We start from the raw sequence: 22,181 nt of genomic DNA, 5'->3' as shown, positions 1-22,181 counted from the left end.
CCCCTCTCTCTCTCTCTCTCTCTCCCTGCTCTCCCCCCCTTCTCTCTCTCTCTCCCTCGCTCTCCCCCTCTCTCTCTCTCTCTCTCCCTCCTCTCCCCCCCTCTCTCTCTCTCTCTCTCCCTCGCTCTCCCCCCCCTCTCTCTCTCTCTCTCCCTCGCTCTCCCCCCCCCTCTCTCTCTCTCTCTCCCTCGCTCTCCCCCCCTCTCTTTCTCTCTCTCTCCCTCGCTCTCCCCCTCTCTCTCTCTCTCTCTCTCTCTTTCAGAACGTGATGTTCCCTGGTGCTGGAGATGAGGGCATCTTGGAGTACAAGTCTGTCATCTACTACCAGATCAAACAGCCACGCTGGTTTGAAACCATCAAGGTTTGTCTTGTATCCTTGTGTTTTTGTGTGTGTGTACATGTACATGTGTGTACTTTAATTTGGGATGCATTGAGTTTCATTTAGCTGTCTGTCTCCTGTCTTACTGTTGAACCTCAAGGTTGCCATCCCTATTGAAGACTGAACCGAAGTCACCTGCGATTCACCTTCCGTCACCGATCATCTCAAGAATGTAAGTACAAATGTGAATGTGTTTAAGGTCTTTTCTGACTTTATTTAACTGAGATAGAGAGGATGACAGTGGGGAGAGATGGAGAGAGGATGACAGTGGGGAGAGATGGAGAGAGGGATGGCAGTGGGGAGAGATGGAGAGAGGATGACAGTGGGGAGAGATGGAGAGAGGATGACAGTGGGGAAAGATGGAGAGAGGATGACAGTGGGGAAAGATGGAGAGGGGATGACAGTGGGGAAAGATGGAGACAGGATGACAGTGGGGAAAGATGGAGAGAGGATGACAGTAGATAGAGAGAGGATGACTGTGGGGAAAGATGGAGAGAGGGTGACAGTGGGGAAAGATGGAGAGAGGGTGACAGTGGGGAAAGATGGAGAGAGGATGACAGTGGGGAAAGATGGAGAGAGGGTGACAGTGGGGAAATATGGAGAGAGGGTGACAGTGGGGAAGATGGAGAGAGGGGATGACAGTGGGGAAAGATGGAGAGAGGGGATGACAGTGGGGAAAAGATGGAGAGAGGATGACAGTGGGGAAAGATGGAGAGAGGATGACCGTGGGGAAAGATGGAGAGGGGATGACAGTGGGGAAAGATGGAGAGAGGGTGACCAGTGGGGAAAGATGGAGAGAGGGTGACAGTGGGGAAAGATGGAGAGAGGGTGACAGTGGGGAAAGATGGAGAGAGGGTGACAGTGGGGAAAGATGGAGAGAGGATGACAGTGGGGAAAGATGGAGAGAGGATGACAGTGGGAAGAGATGGAGAGAGATGACAGTGGAAGAGATGGAGAGAGGATGACAGTGGGAAGAGATGGAGAGAGGGTGACAGTGGGAAAGATGGAGAGAGGGTGACAGTGGGGAAAGATGGAGAGAGGGTGACAGTGGGGAAAGATGGAGAGAGGATGACAGTGGGGAAAGATGGAGAGAGGGTGACAGTGGGGAAGATGGAGAGAGGGTGACAGTGGGGAAAGATGGAGAGAGGGTGACAGTGGGGAAAGATGGAGAGAGGGTGACAGTGGGGAAAGATGGAGAGAGGGTGACAGTGGGGAAAGATGGAGAGAGGGGGTGACAGTGGGGAAAGATGGAGAGAGGGGGTGACAGTGGGAAGAGATGGAGAGAGGGGTGACAGTGGGAAGAGATGGAGAGAGGGTGACAGTGGGAAGAGATGGAGAGAGGATGACAGTGGGGAAAGATGGAGAGAGGATGACAGTGGGGAAAGATGGAGAGGGGATGACAGTGGGGAAAGATGGAGAGAGGATGACAGTGGGGAAAGATGGAGAGGGGATGACAGTGGGGAAAGATGGAGAGAGGGTGACAGTGGGGAAAGATGGAGACAGGATGACAGTGGGGAAAGATGGAGAGAGGATGACAGTAGATAGAGAGAGGATGACAGTGGGGAAAGATGGAGAGAGGGTGACAGTGGGGAAAGATGGAGAGAGGATGACAGTGGGGAAAGATGGAGAGAGGGTGACAGTGGGGGAAATATGGAGAGAGGGTGACAGTGGGGAAAGATGGAGAGAGGGGATGACAGTGGGGAAAGATGGAGAGAGGGGATGACAGTGGGGAAAGATGGAGAGAGGATGACAGTGGGGAAAGATGGAGAGAGGATGACAGTGGGGAAAGATGGAGAGGGGATGACAGTGGGGAAAGCATGGAGAGAGGATGACAGTGGGGAAAGATGGAGAGGGGATGACAGTGGGGAAAGATGGAGAGAGGGTGACAGTGGGGAAAGATGGAGACAGGATGACAGTGGGGAAAGATGGAGAGAGGATGACAGTAGATAGAGAGAGGATGACAGTGGGGAAAGATGGAGAGAGGGTGACAGTGGGGAAAGATGGAGAGAGGATGACAGTGGGGAAAGATGGAGAGAGGGTGACAGTGGGGAAATATGGAGAGAGGGTGACAGTGGGGAAAGATGGAGAGATGGTGACAGTGGGGAAAGATGGAGAGAGGGGATGACCAGTGGGGAAAGATGGAGAGAGGATGACAGTGGGGAAAGATGGAGAGAGGATGACAGTGGGGAAAGATGGAGAGGGGATGAGTGGGGAAAGATGGAGAGAGGATGACAGTGGGGAAGATGGAGAGGGGATGACAGTGGGGAAAGATGGAGAGAGGGTGACAGTGGGGAAAGATGGAGACGAGGATGACAGTGGGGAAAGATGGAGAGAGGATGACAGTAGATAGAGGATGACAGTGGGGAAAGATGGAGAGAGGATGACAGTGGGGAAAGATGGAGAGAGGATGACAGTGGGGAAAGATGGAGAGAGGGTGACAGTGGGGAAAGATGGAGAGGGGATGACAGTGGGGAAAGATGGAGAGAGGGTGACAGTGGGGAAAGATGGGAGAGAGGGTGACAGTGGGGAAAAGATGGAGAGAGGGTGACAGTGGGGGAAAGATGGAGAGAGGGTGGACAGTGGGGGAAAGATGGAGAGAGGGTGACAGTGGGGAAAGATGGAGAGAGGATGACAGTGGGGAAAGATGGAGAGAGGATGACAGTGTGGGAAAGATGGAGAGAGGGTGACAGTGGGGAAAGATGGAGAGAGGATGACAGTGGGGAAAGATGGAGAGAGGGTGACAGTGGGGAAAGATGGAGAGAGGGTGACAGTGGGGAAAGATGGAGAGAGGATGACAGTGGGAAGAGGATGGGAGAGAGGATGACAGTGGGAAGATATGGAGAGAGGATGACAGTGGGAAGAGATGGAGAGAGGGTGACAGTGGGAAGAGATGGAGAGAGGGTGACAGTGGGGAAAAGATGGAGAGAGGGTGACAGTGGGGAAAGATGGAGAGAGGGTGACAGTGGGGAAAAGATGGAAAGAGGATGACAGTGGGAAGAGATGGAGAGAGGATGACAGTGGGAAGAGATGGAGAGAGGATGCAGTGGGGAAAGATGGAGAGAGGATGACAGTGGGAAAAGATGGAGAGAGGGTGACAGTGGGAAGAGATGGAGAGAGGGTGACAGTGGGGAAAGATGGAGAGAGGGTGACAGTGGGGAAAGATGGAAAGAGGATGACAGTGGGAAGAGATGGAGAGAGGATGACAGTGGGAAGAGATGGAGAGAGGATGACAGTGGGGAAAGATGGAGAGAGGATGACAGTGGGAAAAGATGGAGAGAGGGTGACAGTGGGGAAGAGATGGAGAGAGGGTGACAGTGGGGAAAGATGGAGAGAGGGTGACAGTGGGAAAGATGGAGAGAGGGTGACAGTGGGGAAAGATGGACGAGAGGGTGACAGTGGGGAAAGATGGAGAAGAGGGTGACAGTGGGGGAAAGATGGAGAGAGGGTGACAGTGGGGAAAGATGGAGAGAGGGTGACAGTGGGGAAAGATGGAGAGAGGGTGACAGTGGGGAAAGATGGAGAGAGGTGACAGTGGGGAAAGATGGAGAGAGGGTGACAGTGGGGAAAGATGGAGAAGAGGGTGACAGTGGGAAAAAGATGGAGAGAGGGTGACAGTGGGGAAAGATGGAGAGAGGGTGACAGTGGGGAAAGATGGAGAGAGGGTGACAGTGGGGAAAGATGGAGAGAGGGGGTGACAGTGGGGAAAGATGGAGAGAGGGTGACAGTGGGAAGAGATGGAGAGAGGGTGACAGTGGGAAGAGATGGAGAGAGGATGACAGTGGGGAAATATGGAGAGAGGATGACAGTGGGGAAATATGGAGAGAGGATGACAGTGGGGAAAGATGGAGAGGGGATGACAGTGGGGAAAGATGGAGAGAGGGTGACAGTGGGGAAAGATGGAGACAGGATGACAGTGGGGAAAGATGGAGAGAGGATGACAGTAGATAAAGAGAGGGTGACAGTGGGGAAAGATGGAGAGAGGATGACAGTGGGGAAAGATGGAGAGAGGATGACAGTGGGGAAAGATGGAGAGAGGGTGACAGTTGGGAAAGATGGAGAGAGGGTGACAGTGGGGAAAGATGGAGAGGATGACAGTGGGAAAGATGGAGAGAGGATGACAGTGGGGAAAGATGGAGAGAGGGTGACAGTGGGGAAAGATGGAGAGAGGGTGACAGTGGGGAAAGATGGAGAGAGGGTGACAGTGGGGAAAGATGGAGAGAGGGTGACAGTGGGGAAAGATGGAGAGAGGGTGACAGTGGGGAAGATGGAGAGAGGATGACAGTGGGAAGAGATGGAGAGAGGGTGACAGTGGGAAGAGATGGAGAGAGGGTGACAGTGGGGAAAGATGGAGAGAGGGTGACAGTGGGGAAAGATGGAGAGAGGGTGACAGTGGGGAAAGATGGAAAGAGGATGACAGTGGGAAGAGATGGAGAGAGGATGACAGTGGGAAGAGATGGAGAGAGGATGACAGTGGGGAAAGATGGAGAGAGGATGACAGTGGGAAAAGATGGAGAGAGGGTGACAGTGGGAAGAGATGGAGAGAGGGTGACAGTGGGAAAAGATGGAGAGAGGGTGACAGTGGGGAAAGATGGAGAGAGGGTGACAGTGGGGAAAGATGGAGAGAGGGTGACAGTGGGGAAAGATGGAGAGAGGGTGACAGTGGGGAAAGATGGAGAGAGGGTGACAGTGGGGAAAGATGGAGAGAGGGTGACAGTGGGGAAAGATGGAGAGAGGGTGACAGTGGGGAAAGATGGAGAGAGGGTGACAGTGGGGAAAGATGGAGAGAGGGTGACAGTGGGAAAGATGGAGAGAGGGTGACAGTGGGAAAAGATGGAGAGAGGGTGACAGTGGGGAAAGATGGAGAGGGGGTGACAGTGGGAAAGATGGAGAGAGGGTGACAGTGGGGAAAGATGGAGAGAGGGGGTGACAGTGGGGAAAGATGGAGAGAGGGTGACAGTGGGAAGAGATGGAGAGAGGGTGACAGTGGGAAGAGATGGAGAGAGGATGACAGTGGGGAAATATGGAGAGAGGATGACAGTGGGGAAAGATGGAGAGGGGATGACAGTGGGGAAAGATGGAGAGAGGGTGACAGTGGGAAAGATGGAGACAGGATGACAGTGGGGAAAGATGGAGAGAGGATGACAGTAGATAAAGAGAGGGTGACAGTGGGGAAAGATGGAGAGAGGATGACAGTGGGGAAAGATGGAGAGAGGATGACAGTGGGGAAAGATGGAGAGAGGGTGACAGTGGGGAAAGATGGAGAGAGGGTGACAGTGGGGAAAGATGGAGAGAGGATGACAGTGGGGAAAGATGGAGAGAGGATGACAGTGGGGAAAGATGGAGAGAGGGTGACAGTGGGGAAAGATGGAGAGAGGGTGACAGTGGGGAAAGATGGAGAGAGGGTGACAGTGGGGAAAGATGGAGAGAGGGTGACAGTGGGGAAAGATGGAGAGAGGGTGACAGTGGGGAAAGATGGAGAGAGGGTGACAGTGGGGAAAGATGGAGAGAGGGTGACAGTGGGGAAAGATGGAGAGAGGGTGACAGTGGGAAGAGATGGAGAGAGGATGCCAGTGGGAAGAGATGGAGAGAGGATGACAGTGGGGAAAGATGGAGAGAGGACGACAGTGGGGAAAGATGGAGAGGTGATGACAGTGGGGAAAGACGGAGAGAGGGTGACAGTGGGGAAAGATGGAGACAGGATGACAGTGGGGAAAGATGGAGAGAAGATGACAGTGGGGAAAGATGGAGAGAGGGTGACAGTGGGAAGAGATGGAGAGAGGATGACAGTGGGAAGAGATGGAGAGAGGATGACAGTGGGGAAAGATGGAGAGGGGATGACAGTGGGGAAAGATGGAGAGGGGATGACAGTGGGGAAAGATGGAGAGAGGGTGACAGTGGGGAAAGATGGAGAGGGGATGACAGTGGGGAAAGATGGAGAGAGGATGACATTGGGGAAAGATGGAGAGGGGGTGACAGTGGAGAAAGATGGAGAGGGGGTGACAGTGGAGAAAGATGGAGAGAGGGTGACAGTGGGGAAAGATGGAGAGGGGATGACAGTGGGGAAAGATGGAGAGAGGATGACATTGGGGAAAGATGGAGAGGGGGTGACAGTGGAGAAAGATGGAGATAACTTAGATCACTAGGCCACAAGCACAAATTCAAATTCATGGACCACTAGACCACCCTAGGCCATGAGCACAAATATAAATTCATAATTTAGACCACTAGGCTACGAGCCTAAATTTGAATTCATACAATTATTCAGACAATGAATTCATAAATACTAAGCAATTGGCTCCTAACCTGTCCCCAGTCGTCCAAGTCAAGCAGACTGGGTCCTGGCCCTACATCCTGGCACTCATAGGGAACAGGAGGCCATTTAGGACACAAGCCCTGGTCATAACAATTACTATACAGTTCACCCTGTGTCACTTTAATTGTGGAATGAAATTCCCCTACATAGATGAGATTCATGATATTCTGTTGGAATGGCCTGCCTGGCTGTCGGTGGGTCCCGGGCTGGCTGTCGGTGGGGCCCGGGCTGGCTGTCGGTGGGGCCCGGGCTGGCTGTCGGTGGGGCCCGGGCTGGCTGTCGGTGGGGCCAAGGCTGGCTGTCGGTGGGCCCCGGGCTGGCTGTCGGTGGGTCCCTGGCTGGCTGTCGGTGGGTCCCGGGCTGGCTGTCGGTGGGGCCAAGGCTGGCTGTCGTTGGGTCCCGGGCTGGCTGTCGGTGGGTCCCGGGCTGGCTGTCGGTGGGGCCGTGCTGGCTGTTGTTGATCCCGGGCTGGCTGTCGTTGGGGCCAAGGCTGGCTGTCGGTGGGTCCCTGGCTGTATGTCGGTGGGTCCCGGGCTGGCTGTCAGTGGGGCTGTGCTGGCTGTCGGTGGGTCCCGGGCTGGCTGTCGGTGGGGCCGTGGTGGCTGTTGTTGATCCCGGGCTGGCTGTTGTTGATCCCGGCCTGGCTGTCGTTGGGGCCAAGGCTGGCTGTCGGTGGGGCCAAGGCTGGCTGTCGGTGGGGCCCGGGCTGGCTGTCGGTGGGGCCCGGGCTGGCTGTCAGTGGGACCAAGGCTGGCTGTCGGTGGGGGCCCGGGCTGGCTGTCGGTGGGGCCCGGGCTGGCTGTCGGTGGGGCCCGGGCTGGCTGTCGGTGGGGCCCGGGCTGGCTGTCGGTGGGGCCCGGGCTGGCTGTCGTTGGGGCCAAGGCTGGCTGTCGGTGGGGCCCGGGCTGGCTGTCGGTGGGGCCCGGGCTGGCTGTCAGTGGGACCAAGGCTGGCTGTCGGTGGGGCCCGGGCTGGCTGTCAGTGGGACCAAGGCTGGCTGTCGGTGGGGCCCGGGCTGGGAGAATGAAATGCCTGTAACTGCTCATTTGTATGTTGGGAAAGGCGTCCGCCTGGCTGAAGGGACTCCATTCTAAATGTATGTGTTTATTTCTGTTAGTGTTTTTAATGTTTATGGGTGTGGAACAGGGCTGAGGAAGCCTCTCCTGGCTGTCTTGTTGCTCCATCTGCTCGCCTCATGGTGTATTATCGGTTAGTCCAGCCAAGAGGAGCTGGGAGAGGCGGCCGTATGCAAAACAATCCATTAGCAGGTCCAGACAGCCTGGACTGGGGGTTGTCTGTTTGAAACGTGCTGTATTTAGGGTGAAGCTATCCGTCCTCTCCCACACACACACTGTTGTGGGCTTCAGCAAAGACTAATCCTCTAGCACGGTTTACTTCTCATACACTCAGCCAGCCACCCAGACAGCCAGTCAGTCACTCAGCCAGCCAGCCAGCCAATCAGTCACTCAGCCAGCCAGCCTGCCAGTCAGTCACTCAGCCAGTCCCTCAGCCAGCCAGTCAGTCACTCAGCCAGCCAGCCAGCCAATCAGTCACTCAGCCAGCCAGCCTGCCAGTCAGTCACTCAGCCAGTCCCTCAGCCAGCCAGTCAGTCACTCAGCCAGCCAGCCAGCCAATCAGTCACTCAGCCAGCCAGCCTCCCAGTCAGTCACTCGGCCAGTCAGTCAGTCACTCGGCCAGTCAGTCAGTCACTCGGCCAGTCAGTCAGTCACTCGGCCAGTCAGTCAGTCACTCGGCCAGTCAGTCAGTCACTCGGCCAGCCAGTCAGTCACTCGGCCAGCCAGTCAGTCACTCAGCTGGCCAGCCAGTCAGTCACTCAGCTGGCCAGCCAGTCAGTCACTCAGCTGGCCAGCCAGTCAGTCACTCAGCTGGCCAGCCAGTCAGTCACTCAGCTGGCCGGCCAGTCAGTCACTCAGCCACTCATCCAGTCAGTCAGTCACTCAGCCACTCAGCCAGTCAGTCAGTCACTCAGCCAGCCAGCCAGTCAGGCTGTGCCCCTGCCCAGTCAGTCACTCAGCCAGTCAGTCAGCCACTCAGCCAGCCAGTCAGTCAGCCACTCAGCCAGCCAGTCAGTCAGCCACTCAGCCAGCCAGCCAGCCAGCCAGTCACCCAGCCAGCCAGCCAGTCAGTCACTCAGCCAGCCAGCCAGTCAGTCACTCAGCCAGCCAGCCAGTCAGGCTGTGCCCCTGCCCAGTCAGTCACTCAGCCACTCAGCCAGTCAGTCAGCCACTCAGCCAGTCAGTCAGCCACTCAGCCAGCCAGCCAGTCAGTCACTCAGCCAGCCAGCCAGTCAGTCAGTCACTCAGCCAGCCAGCCACTCAGCCGAGTGACTGCCCAGTCAGTCACTCAGCCAGTCAGTCAGTCAGTCACTCAGCCAGCCAGCCAGTCAGTCACTCAGCCAGCCAGCTAGTCAGGCTGTGCCCCTGCCCAGTCAGTCACTCAGCCAACCAGACAGGCTGTGCCCCTGCCCAGTCACTCAGCCAGCCAGCCAGCCACTCAGCCAGCCAGCCAGCCAGCCAGTCACTCAGCCAGCCAGTCAGTCACTCAGCCAGTCAGTCACTCAGCCAGTCAGTCACTCAGCCAGCCAGTCAGTCACTCAGTCAGCCAGTCACTCAGCCAACCAGTCAGGCTGTGCCCGTGCCCAGTCACTCAGCCAGTCAGCCACTCAGCCAGCCAGTCAGTGACTCAGCCAGCCAGTCAGGCTGTGCCCCTGCCCAGTCACTCAGCCAGCCACTCAGCCAGCCAGCCAGCCACTCAGCCAGCCAGCCAGTCAGTCTCTCAGTCAGCCAGTCATTCACTCAGCCAGCCAGTCAGGCTGTGCCCCTGCCCAGCCACTCAGCCAGTCAGCCACTCAGCCAGCCAGTCAGTGACTCAGCCAGCCAGTCAGGCTGTGCCCCTGCCCAGTCACTCAGCCAGTCAGCCACTCAGCCAGCCAGTCAGTGACTCAGCCAGCCAGTCAGGCTGTGCCCCTGCCCAGTCACTCAGCCAGCCACTCAGCCAGCCAGCCAGCCAGTCAGTCACTCAGTCAGCCAGTCATTCACTCAGCCAGCCAGTCAGGCTGTGCCCCTGCCCAGCCACTCAGCCAGCCAGTCAGTCACTCAGTCAGCCAGTCAGGCTGTGCCCCTGCCCAGTCACTCAGCCAGCCAGCCACTCAGCCAGCCAGTCAGTCACTCAGTCAGCCAGTCAGTGACTCAGCCAGCCAGTCAGGCTGTGCCCCTGCCCAGTCACTCAGCCAGCCAGCCACTCAGCCAGCCAGTCAGTCACTCAGTCAGCCAGTCAGTCACTCAGCCAACCAGTCAGGCTGTGCCCCTGCCCAGTCAGTCACTCAGCCACTCAGCCAGCCAGTCAGTGACTCAGCCAGCCAGTCAGGCTGTGCCCCTACCCAGTCAGGCTGTGCCCCTACCCAGTCAGGCTGTGCCCCTACCCAGTCAGGCTGTGCCCCTGCCCAGTGAAATCCATAGATTAGGGTCCAATGAATTCATTTAAATGCACTATTTTCCTTCTTCGAACTGTAATTCAGTCAAATCCTATAAATTGTTGCAAGTTGCGTTTTTAAATAATTTTCCTTCAGTATAGTTAATTGCCTTGTCTTTCTGGCTCAGGTTGGATGATTACCTGAGGCATGTTTGATGGCTGATATTTCCCATCCTGCCCTATTCACCTGTTGGGGACGATGTTATCATTCAGTGTATAGGAGGTAGGAGAGAGAGAGTACATTTCAGAGGGTTCATTCTAGGTCAGTGAACAGCTGAGATGTACAGGTTTCTGGACATAATAACCCCCTGACTGCCAGCTGTTTTAATCTGGGACTCTGTGCTTGTGTCTGATAGAAGTCATAGTGAATCCTCTCCTGATTCTGCAGCATAACGTAGTCCTCTTCTATCTTTCTATTGGTTGTCTTCCAGTCCAGCGAGCAGAGCGATTATTCACCGCGCCAGGCTACGGGGCAGAAAACCAATAAATTGATTTATACAGATTGAATGCACCAGATGCTCCCGGTGAATCACGCTCCTGAACGTCACGTAAATTTGAGCTTGTTGATCTGTGATGGTGATGTATTCGGTCCCAACCCGACTGTAAACTTAACCGGACACAGCCGTTACTCTCCTCTCGGTTTATATCGGACCCACACGGAGGCTGCTTCACAAATACTGTTCTATTGTCTATTTGGTACCCTCAGGGTCTGGTCTGAATATACAGTGTGCTGACGACATTCTCCCTGGGGGATAGTGTAGACATCATTCTCCCTGGGGGATAGTGTAGACATCATTCTCCCTGGGGGATAGTGTAGACATCATTCTCCCTGGGGGATAGTGTAGACATCATTCTCCCTGGGGGATAGTGTAGACATCATTCTCCCTGGGGGATAGTGTAGACATCATTCTCCCTGGGGGATAGTGTAGACATCATTCTCCCTGGGGGATAGTGTAGACATCATTCTCCCTGGGGGATAGTGTAGACATCATTCTCCCTGGGGGATAGTGTAGACATCATTCTCCCTGGGGGATAGTGTAGACATCATTCTCCCTGGGGGATAGTGTAGACATCATTCTCCCTGGGGGATAGTGTAGACATCATTCTCCCTGGGGGATAGTGTAGACATCATTCTCCCTGGGGGATAGTGTAGACATCATTCTCCCTGGGGGATAGTGTAGACATCATTCTCCCTGGGGGATAGTGTAGACATCATTCTCCCTGGGGGATAGTGTTGACATCATTCTCCCTGGGGGATAGTGTAGCGAAGATGTAGCGCAAATTACACTCTGAATATACAGTGTGCTGACGACATTCTCCCTGGGGGATAGTGTAGACATCATTCTCCCTGAGGGATAGTGTAGACATCATTCTCCCTGGGGGATAGTCTAGACATCATTCTCCCTGGGGGGTAGTGTAGACATCATTCTCCCTGGGGGATAGTCTAGACATCATTCTCCCTGGGGGGTAGTGTAGCGAAGATGAAGCGCAAATAAACTCATTTGGACTGGATACAACACAATTATTGCAGTTCAGATTATTGGACTCCTATGTGTCCTGAATGAGGATGGGATTGTGTATGATTCATGTGTGTTGTGTTCTGGTTGTCTGGTTCAGTGGGCGGGGCTCTAACTGGTTGTCTGGTTCAGTGGGCGGGGCTCTAACTGGTTGTCTGGTTCAGTGGGCGGGGCTCTAACTGGTTGTCTGGTTCAGTGGGCGGGGCTCTAACTGGTTGTCTGGTTCAGTGGGCGGGGCTCTAACTGGTTGTCTGGTTCAGTGGGCGGGGCTCTAACTGGTTGTCTGGTTCAGTGGGTGGGGCTCTAACTGGTTGTCTGGTTCAGTGGGCGGGGCTCTAACTGGTTATATCCCTTCCTCCCCCTGCAGCCAAAGACAAATCGGAGAAGATATTCGCCCTGTCGTTTGTGAAGCTGATGAGGTACGATGGGACGACCCTGAGGGACGGAGAGCACGATCTCATCGTATACAAGGTAGGTAATATAACACCACCTCATAGTATACAGGTAATATAACACCACCTCATCGTATTCAGGTAATATAACACCACCTCATAGTATACAGGGTAGGTAATATAACACCACCTCATCGTATACAGGGTAGGTCATATAACACCACCTCATCGTATACAAGGTAGGTAATATAACACCACCTCATAGTATACAGGTAATATAACACCACCTCATCGTATTCAGGTAATATAACACCACCTCATCGTATACAAGGTAGGTAATATAACACCACCTCATAGTATACAGGTAATATAACACCACCTCATCGTATACAAGGTAGGTAATATAACACCACCTCATCGTATACAGGGTAGGTCATATATCACCACCTCATCTATACAGGGTAGGTCATATAACACCACCTCATCTATACAGGGTAGGTCATATAACACCACCTCATTGTATACACGGTAGGTCATATAACACCACCTCATCATATACAGGTCATATAACACCACCTCATCATATACAGGTCATATAACACCACCTCATCGTATTCAGGGTAGGTAATATAACACCACCTCATCGTATAAAGGGTAGGTCTTATAATCCCACAGACCAGGTATATGTGTATGTGTAATTCTGTATGACCCCCAGGCGGAGGCTAAGAAGCTGGAGGACTCGTCTCTATATCTGAACCTGCCTGCTACCAAGGTGGAGCTGGAGGAGAAGGGTTTGTCCACTACAGGGAAGGGTACACACAACCTGGGCAACTGTACCATCAGCAAGGACTCCTTCCAGATAGCAACCCTGGTGTGTTCCACCAAGCTCACACAGAACGGTAAAGAGACTCTCTCTCCCTCTGGCCCTCCTCCCTTCTAGTCCACTATAGCCTTCTCTCCCTCCTCTACTCTCCCTCCTCTACCCTCTCTCTCCCTCTAGCCCTCTCTCCTTCTAGTCCACTACAGTCCACTACAGCCTTCTCTCCCTCCTCTACCCTCTCTCCCTCTCTCTCTCTCTCCCTCCAGCCTTCTCTCCCTCCTCTACCCTCTCTCTCTCCCTCCAGCCCTCCCTACTTCGCTCTCTCTCCACCGTTCTCTCTCTCTCTCCATCTCTCACGCTCTCCCTCTCCCTCCAGCCCTCCTTACTTCTCCCTCTCCCTCTCCCCCCACCAATCTCTCTCCCTCCAGCCCTCTTTACTTCTCTCTCCTCCCCCCCTCCCTCCCTCCCTCTCTCCCTCCAGCCCTCTTTACTTCTCTCTCCTCCCCCCCTCCCTCCCTCTCTCCCTCCAGCCCTCTTTACTTCTCCCTCTCCCTCTCCCCCCCACCAATCTCTCTCCCTCCCTCCCTCTCTCCTCCAGCCCTCTTTACTTCTCCCTCTCCCTCTCCCCCCACCAATCTCTCTCCCTCCCTCCCTCTCTCCCTCCAGCCCTCTTTACTTCTCCCTCTCCCTCTCCCCCCCACCAATCTCTCTCCCTCCCTCCCTCTCTCCCTCTAGCCCTCTTTACTCTCCCTCTCCCTCTCCCTCTCCCCCCCACCAATCTCTCTCCCTCCAGCCCTCTTTACTTCTCTCTCTCTCTCTCTCTCTCTCCCTCTCCCTATTTCTCTCTCTATTTCTCTCTCTCCCCCCCCCCCCCCCCCCCCCCTCCCTCCCTCCCAGTAAAATGACCAAGCTGGTGCATATGACATGATGTTCCTCATCTAGGACTGTACCGTTGGACACCTCATTATAACTATATAGAATGTGTGTTGTTAGACTGGTGATATCTGCTGTGAACTCTTGGCTTCTGAGCTCATGGCTTCCTCTCCTAGAATGAACCAAACCCTAGGATGGTTTTCAATCTGTCTTGGGCTACAAGATGGGATGAATATGGGAACAAAGAGGAGATGAAAACTGAAGCAATGAGAACAAAGACCAGGGAAAGACTGGGGCACTGACTACAACAGCCCATCTTTTGACACTTTAAATTCATAGTTTTACTAGCCTACAGCCATTTCCTGTCCGTCCCACCATGAAGACACATTCTGAATAAAGAGCGCTCTGACTCAGATCATGTGAAACAGTGGAGATGAAGAATTAAAGGAAAGAGAATTTCTGCTATGCTCCCAGGGAGCCATTGAAACAACTCAGTGTTGTTTAAGTACCTCTCCATTACAGTCCAGTCACATAGCAGCTATATGCAGCAGTTCTCTCTCTCTCTCTCTCTCTCTACACCTCTTCTCTCAGGAACGAGAGGCTGCTGCATATCACAAGGCTGCTTCCTACACCCTATATAGAGCACTGCTTTTGACCAGAGCCCATAGGGAATAGGGAGCCATTTGAAGTGTCGATGTAGACAAGGGTGCATTGCTTTTCCCCTCCCTGTATGGTGACAGAGCTTTCTACTGACGTCCTTCTCTCTTTACTGTTTCTACTGACTTCCTTCTCTCTCTACTGTTTCTACTGACGTCCTTCTCTCTCTGTGTTTCTCCTGACTTCCTTCTCTACTGTGTTTCTCCTGACTTCCTTCTCTACTGTTTCTACTGACGTTCTTCTCTCTCTCTGTTTCTCCTGACTTCCTTCTCTCTCTCTGTTTCTACTGACGTTCTTCTCTCTCTGTGTTTCTCCTGACTTCCTTCTCTACTGTGTTTCTCCTGACTTCCTTCTCTACTGTGTTTCTCCTGACTTCCTTCTCTCTCTGTGTTTCTCCTGACTTCCTTCTCTCTCTACTGTGTTTCTCCTGACGTCCTTCTCTCTCTGTGTTTCTCCTGACGTTCTTCTCTACTGTGTTTCTCCTGACTTCCTTCTCTCTCTGTGTTTCTCCTGACTTCCTTCTCTCTCTGTGTTTCTCCTGACTTCCTTCTCTACCATTTCTCCTGACTTCCTTCTCTCTCTACTGTGTTTCTCCTGACGTTTTTCTCTACTGTGTTTCTCCTGACGTCCTTCTCTCTCTGTGTTTCTCCTGACTTCTCTCTCTGTGTTTCTCCTGACGTTCTTCTCTACTGTTTCTCCTGACGCCCTTCTCTACTGTGTTTCTCCTGACGTCCTTCTCTACTGTTTCTCCTGACGCCCTTCTCTACTGTGTTTCTCCTGACTGACTTCTCTACTGTGTTTCTCCTGACGTCCTTCTCTCTCTGTGTTTCTCCTGACGTCCTTCTCTCTCTGTGTTTCTCCTGACGTCCTTCTCTCTCTGTGTTTCTCCTGACGTTCTTCTCTACTGTTTCTCCTGACGCCCTTCTCTACTGTGTTTCTCCTGACTTCCTTCTCTACTGTTTCTCCTGACTTCCTTCTCTCTCTACTGTGTTTCTCCTGACGTTCTTCTCTACTGTGTTTCTCCTGACGTTCTTCTCTACTGTGTTTCTCCTGACGTTCTTCTCTACTGTGTTTCTCCTGACGTCCTTCTCTCTCTGTGTTTCTCCTGACTTCTCTCTCTGTGTTTCTCCTGGCGTTCTTCTCTACTGTTTCTCCTGACGCCCTTCTCTACTGTGTTTCTCCTGACGTACTTCTCTACTGTTTCTCCTGACGCCCTTCTCTACTGTGTTTCTCCTGACTTCCTTCTCTACTGTGTTTCTCCTGACGTCCTTCTCTCTCTGTGTTTCTCCTGACGTCCTTCTCTCTCTGTTTCTCCCTGACGTCCTTCTCTCTCTGTGTTTCTCCTGACGTCCTTCTCTCTCTGTGTTTCTCCTGACGTCCTTCTCTCTCTGTGTTTCTCCTGACGTTCTTCTCTACTGTTTCTCCTGACGCCCTTCTCTACTGTGTTTCTCCTGACGTCCTTCTCTACTGTTTCTCCTGACGCCCTTCTCTACTGTGTTTCTCCTGACTTCCTTCTCTACTGTGTTTCTCCTGACGTCCTTCTCTCTCTGTGTTTCTCCTGACGTCCTTCTCTCTCTGTGTTTCTCCTGACGTCCTTCTCTCTCTGTGTTTCTCCTGACTTCCTTCTCTACTGTGTTTCTCCTGACTTCCTTCTCTACTGTGTTTCTCCTGACTTCCTTCTCGACTGTGTTTCTCCTGACGTTCTTCTCTGACTGTGTTTCTCCTGACGTTCTTCTCTCTCTGTGTTTCTCCTGACGTCCTTCTCTACTGTGTTTCTCCTGACGTTCTTCTCTCTCTACTGTGTTTCTCCTGACTTCCTTCTCTACTGTGTTTCTCCTGACTTCCTTCTCTACTGTTTCTCCTGACTTCCTTCTCTCTCTACTGTGTTTCTCCTGACGTTTTTCTCTACTGTGTTTCTCCTGACGTCCTTCTCTCTCTGTGTTTCTCCTGACTTCTCTCTCTGTGTTTCTCCTGACGTTCTTCTCTACTGTTTCTCCTGACGCCCTTCTCTACTGTGTTTCTCCTGACGTCCTTCTCTACTGTTTCTCCTGACGCCCTTCTCTACTGTGTTTCTCCTGACTTCCTTCTCTACTGTGTTTCTCCTGACGTCCTTCTCTCTCTGTGTTTCTCCTGACGTTCTTCTCTACTGTTTCTCCTGACGCCCTTCTCTACTGTGTTTCTCCTGACTTCCTTCTCTACTGTTTCTCCTGACTTCCTTCTCTCTCTACTGTGTTTCTCCTGACGTTCTTCTCTACTGTGTTTCTCCTGACGTTCTTCTCTACTGTGTTTCTCCTGACGTCCTTCTCTCTCTGTGTTTCTCCTGACTTCTCTCTCTGTGTTTCTCCTGACGCCCTTCTCTACTGTGTTTCTCCTGACGTACTTCTCTACTGTTTCTCCTGACGCCCTTCTCTACTGTGTTTCTCCTGACGTCCTTCTCTCTCTGTGTTTCTCCTGACGTCCTTCTCTCTCTGTGTTTCTCCTGACGTCCTTCTCTCTCTGTGTTTCTCCTGACGTCCTTCTCTCTCTGTGTTTCTCCTGACGTCCTTCTCTCTCTGTGTTTCTCCTGACGTCCTTCTCTCTCTGTGTTTCTCCTGACGTTCTTCTCTACTGTTTCTCCTGACGCCCTTCTCTACTGTGTTTCTCCTGACGTCCGTCTCTACTGTTTCTCCTGACGCCCTTCTCTACTGTGTTTCTCCTGACTTCCTTCTCTACTGTGTTTCTCCTGACGTCCTTCTCTCTCTGTGTTTCTCCTGACGTCCTTCTCTCTCTGTGTTTCTCCTGACGTCCTTCTCTCTCTGTGTTTCTCCTGACTTCCTTCTCTACTATGTTTCTCCTGACTTCCTTCTCTACTATGTTTCTCCTGACTTCCTTCTCTACTGTGTTTCTCCTGACTTCCTTCTCTACTGTGTTTCTCCTGACTTCCTTCTCTACTGTGTTTCTCCTGACTTCCTTCTCTACTGTGTTTCTCCTGACTTCCTTCTCGACTGTGTTTCTCCTGACGTTCTTCTCTCTCTGTGTTTCTCCTGACGTTCTTCTCTCTCTGTGTTTCTCCTGACGTCCTTCTCTACTGTGTTTCTCCTGACGTTCTTCTCTCTCTACTGTGTTTCTCCTGACGTTCTTCTCTACTGTGTTTCTCCTGACGTTCTTCTCTACTGTGTTTCTCCTGACGTCCTTCTCTCTCTGTGTTTCTCCTGACTTCTCTCTCTGTGTTTCTCCTGACGCCCTTCTCTACTGTGTTTCTCCTGACGTACTTCTCTACTGTTTCTCCTGACGCCCTTCTCTACTGTGTTTCTCCTGACGTCCTTCTCTCTCTGTGTTTCTCCTGACGTCCTTCTCTCTCTGTGTTTCTCCTGACGTCCTTCTCTCTCTGTGTTTCTCCTGACGTCCTTCTCTCTCTGTGTTTCTCCTGACGTCCTTCTCTCTCTGTGTTTCTCCTGACGTCCTTCTCTCTCTGTGTTTCTCCTGACGTTCTTCTCTACTGTTTCTCCTGACGCCCTTCTCTACTGTGTTTCTCCTGACGTCCGTCTCTACTGTTTCTCCTGACGCCCTTCTCTACTGTGTTTCTCCTGACTTCCTTCTCTACTGTGTTTCTCCTGACGTCCTTCTCTCTCTGTGTTTCTCCTGACGTCCTTCTCTCTCTGTGTTTCTCCTGACGTCCTTCTCTCTCTGTGTTTCTCCTGACTTCCTTCTCTACTATGTTTCTCCTGACTTCCTTCTCTACTATGTTTCTCCTGACTTCCTTCTCTACTGTGTTTCTCCTGACTTCCTTCTCTACTATGTTTCTCCTGACTTCCTTCTCTACTGTGTTTCTCCTGACTTCCTTCTCTACTGTGTTTCTCCTGACTTCCTTCTCGACTGTGTTTCTCCTGACGTTCTTCTCTCTCTGTGTTTCTCCTGACGTTCTTCTCTCTCTGTGTTTCTCCTGACGTCCTTCTCTACTGTGTTTCTCCTGACGTTCTTCTCTCTCTACTGTGTTTCTCCTGACGTTCTTCTCTACTGTGTTTCTCCTGTCGTTCTTCTCTCTCTACTGGGTTTCTCCTGACTTCCTTCTCTCTCTGTGTTTCTCCTGATGTCCTTCTCTCTCTGTGTTTCTCCTGATGTCCTTCTCTCTCTGTGTTTCTCCTGATGTCCTTCTCTCTCTGTGTTTCTCCTGACTTCCTTCTCTACTGTGTTTCTCCTGACTTCCTTCTCTACTGTGTTTCTACTGATGTTCTTCTCTCTCTGCTGTGTTTCTCCTGACTTCCTTCTCTACTGTGTTTCTCCTGACTTCCTTCTCTACTGTGTTTCTCCTGACGTTCTTCTCTCTCTCTACTGTGTTTCTCCTGACTTCCTTCTCTCTCTGTGTTTCTCCTGATGTTCTTCTCTCTCTACTGTGTTTCTCCTGACTTCCTTCTCTACTGTGTTTCTCCTGACTTCCTTCTCTACTGTGTTTCTCCTGACTTCCTTCTCTACTGTGTTTCTCCTGACGTTCTTCTCTCTCTACTGTGTTTCTCCTGACTTCCTTCTCTACTGTGTTTCTCCTGACTTCCTTCTCTACTGTGTTTCTACTGATGTTCTTCTCTCTCTACTGTGTTTCTCCTGACTTCCTTCTCTACTGTTTCTCCTGACTTCCTTCTCTACTGTGTTTCTCCTGACGTTCTTCTCTACTGTGTTTCTCCTGTCGTTCTTCTCTCTCTACTGTGTTTCTCCTGACTTCCTTCTCTCTCTGTGTTTCTCCTGATGTCCTTCTCTCTCTGTGTTTCTCCTGATGTCCTTCTCTACTGTGTTTCTCCTGACTTCCTTCTCTACTGTGTTTCTACTGATGTTCTTCTCTCTCTACTGTGTTTCTCCTGACTTCCTTCTCTACTGTGTTTCTCCTGACTTCCTTCTCTACTGTGTTTCTCCTGACGTTCTTCTCTCTCTCTACTGTGTTTCTCCTGACTTCCTTCTCTCTCTGTGTTTCTCCTGATGTTCTTCTCTCTCTACTGTGTTTCTCCTGACGTCCTTCTCTCTCTGTGTTTCTCCTGACTTCCTTCTCTACTGTGTTTCTCCTGACTTCCTTCTCTACTGTGTTTCTCCTGACGTTCTTCTCTCTCTACTGTGTTTCTCCTGACTTCCTTCTCTACTGTGTTTCTCCTGACTTCCTTCTCTACTGTGTTTCTACTGACGTTCTTCTCTACTGTGTTTCTCCTGATGTCCTTCTCTACTGTGTTTCTCCTGATGTCCTTCTCTACTGTGTTTCTCCTGATGTCCTTCTCTACTGTGTTTCTCCTGACGTCCTTCTCTACTGTGTTTCTCCTGACTTCCTTCTCGACTGTGTTTCTCCTGACTTCCTTCTCTACTGTGTTTCTCCTGACTTCCTTCTCTACTATGTTTCTCCTGACTTCCTTCTCTACTATGTTTCTCCTGACTTCCTTCTCTACTGTGTTTCTCCTGACTTCCTTCTCTACTATGTTTCTCCTGACTTCCTTCTCTACTGTGTTTCTCCTGACTTCCTTCTCTACTGTGTTTCTCCTGACTTCCTTCTCGACTGTGTTTCTCCTGACGTTCTTCTCTCTCTGTGTTTCTCCTGACGTTCTTCTCTCTCTGTGTTTCTCCTGACGTCCTTCTCTACTGTGTTTCTCCTGACGTTCTTCTCTCTCTACTGTGTTTCTCCTGACGTTCTTCTCTACTGTGTTTCTCCTGTCGTTCTTCTCTCTCTACTGGGTTTCTCCTGACTTCCTTCTCTCTCTGTGTTTCTCCTGATGTCCTTCTCTCTCTGTGTTTCTCCTGATGTCCTTCTCTCTCTGTGTTTCTCCTGATGTCCTTCTCTCTCTGTGTTTCTCCTGACTTCCTTCTCTACTGTGTTTCTCCTGACTTCCTTCTCTACTGTGTTTCTACTGATGTTCTTCTCTCTCTGCTGTGTTTCTCCTGACTTCCTTCTCTACTGTGTTTCTCCTGACTTCCTTCTCTACTGTGTTTCTCCTGACGTTCTTCTCTCTCTCTACTGTGTTTCTCCTGACTTCCTTCTCTCTCTGTGTTTCTCCTGATGTTCTTCTCTCTCTACTGTGTTTCTCCTGACTTCCTTCTCTACTGTGTTTCTCCTGACTTCCTTCTCTACTGTGTTTCTCCTGACTTCCTTCTCTACTGTGTTTCTCCTGACGTTCTTCTCTCTCTACTGTGTTTCTCCTGACTTCCTTCTCTACTGTGTTTCTCCTGACTTCCTTCTCTACTGTGTTTCTACTGATGTTCTTCTCTCTCTACTGTGTTTCTCCTGACTTCCTTCTCTACTGTTTCTCCTGACTTCCTTCTCTACTGTGTTTCTCCTGACGTTCTTCTCTACTGTGTTTCTCCTGTCGTTCTTCTCTCTCTACTGTGTTTCTCCTGACTTCCTTCTCTCTCTGTGTTTCTCCTGATGTCCTTCTCTCTCTGTGTTTCTCCTGATGTCCTTCTCTACTGTGTTTCTCCTGACTTCCTTCTCTACTGTGTTTCTACTGATGTTCTTCTCTCTCTACTGTGTTTCTCCTGACTTCCTTCTCTACTGTGTTTCTCCTGACTTCCTTCTCTACTGTGTTTCTCCTGACGTTCTTCTCTCTCTCTACTGTGTTTCTCCTGACTTCCTTCTCTCTCTGTGTTTCTCCTGATGTTCTTCTCTCTCTACTGTGTTTCTCCTGACGTCCTTCTCTCTCTGTGTTTCTCCTGACTTCCTTCTCTACTGTGTTTCTCCTGACTTCCTTCTCTACTGTGTTTCTCCTGACGTTCTTCTCTCTCTACTGTGTTTCTCCTGACTTCCTTCTCTACTGTGTTTCTCCTGACTTCCTTCTCTACTGTGTTTCTACTGACGTTCTTCTCTACTGTGTTTCTCCTGATGTCCTTCTCTACTGTGTTTCTCCTGATGTCCTTCTCTACTGTGTTTCTCCTGATGTCCTTCTCTACTGTGTTTCTCCTGACGTCCTTCTCTACTGTGTTTCTCCTGACTTCCTTCTCGACTGTGTTTCTCCTGACTTCCTTCTCTACTGTGTTTCTCCTGACTTCCTTCTCTACTATGTTTCTCCTGACTTCCTTCTCTACTATGTTTCTCCTGACTTCCTTCTCTACTGTGTTTCTCCTGACTTCCTTCTCTACTATGTTTCTCCTGACTTCCTTCTCTACTGTGTTTCTCCTGACTTCCTTCTCTACTGTGTTTCTCCTGACTTCCTTCTCGACTGTGTTTCTCCTGACGTTCTTCTCTCTCTGTGTTTCTCCTGACGTTCTTCTCTCTCTGTGTTTCTCCTGACGTCCTTCTCTACTGTGTTTCTCCTGACGTTCTTCTCTCTCTACTGTGTTTCTCCTGACGTTCTTCTCTACTGTGTTTCTCCTGTCGTTCTTCTCTCTCTACTGGGTTTCTCCTGACTTCCTTCTCTCTCTGTGTTTCTCCTGATGTCCTTCTCTCTCTGTGTTTCTCCTGATGTCCTTCTCTCTCTGTGTTTCTCCTGATGTCCTTCTCTCTCTGTGTTTCTCCTGACTTCCTTCTCTACTGTGTTTCTCCTGACTTCCTTCTCTACTGTGTTTCTACTGATGTTCTTCTCTCTCTGCTGTGTTTCTCCTGACTTCCTTCTCTACTGTGTTTCTCCTGACTTCCTTCTCTACTGTGTTTCTCCTGACGTTCTTCTCTCTCTCTACTGTGTTTCTCCTGACTTCCTTCTCTCTCTGTGTTTCTCCTGATGTTCTTCTCTCTCTACTGTGTTTCTCCTGACTTCCTTCTCTACTGTGTTTCTCCTGACTTCCTTCTCTACTGTGT

The 22,181-nt window shown here is 51.4% G+C and overlaps 2 protein-coding genes across 2 annotated transcripts in view; one reads left to right on the top strand and one right to left on the bottom strand.

Annotated features, from left to right (window-relative positions):
• Positions 1–246: 246 nt before the first annotated feature.
• LOC116362895 (dedicator of cytokinesis protein 1-like) overlaps positions 247–22,181 on the top strand; it is a 76,312-nt gene continuing 54,377 nt past the window's right edge. Inside the window, exons 1-4 of the mRNA XM_031816914.1 lie at positions 247–361; positions 480–551; positions 12,069–12,172; positions 12,809–12,992. Of these exons, the coding sequence (XP_031672774.1) occupies positions 12,116–12,172; positions 12,809–12,992 (241 nt within the window). The 5' untranslated portion in view covers positions 247–361; positions 480–551; positions 12,069–12,115. The remainder of the gene's footprint in view (positions 362–479; positions 552–12,068; positions 12,173–12,808; positions 12,993–22,181) is intronic.
• On the bottom strand, positions 6,839–7,738 carry LOC116362896 (basic proline-rich protein-like; the record flags this gene model as incomplete). Its single annotated transcript, XM_031816915.1, has 1 exon — positions 6,839–7,738. A coding segment is annotated over exon 1 (900 nt), but the record flags the coding sequence as incomplete, so codon positions are not given.

This window comes from Oncorhynchus kisutch, unplaced genomic scaffold, assembly GCF_002021735.2.
Source record: "Oncorhynchus kisutch isolate 150728-3 unplaced genomic scaffold, Okis_V2 scaffold896, whole genome shotgun sequence".
NCBI classification, from domain to species: Eukaryota; Metazoa; Chordata; class Actinopteri; order Salmoniformes; family Salmonidae; genus Oncorhynchus; species Oncorhynchus kisutch.
Note: the sequence above shows the minus strand (reverse complement) of the source record. Positions and strands in the feature narration are given on the sequence as shown.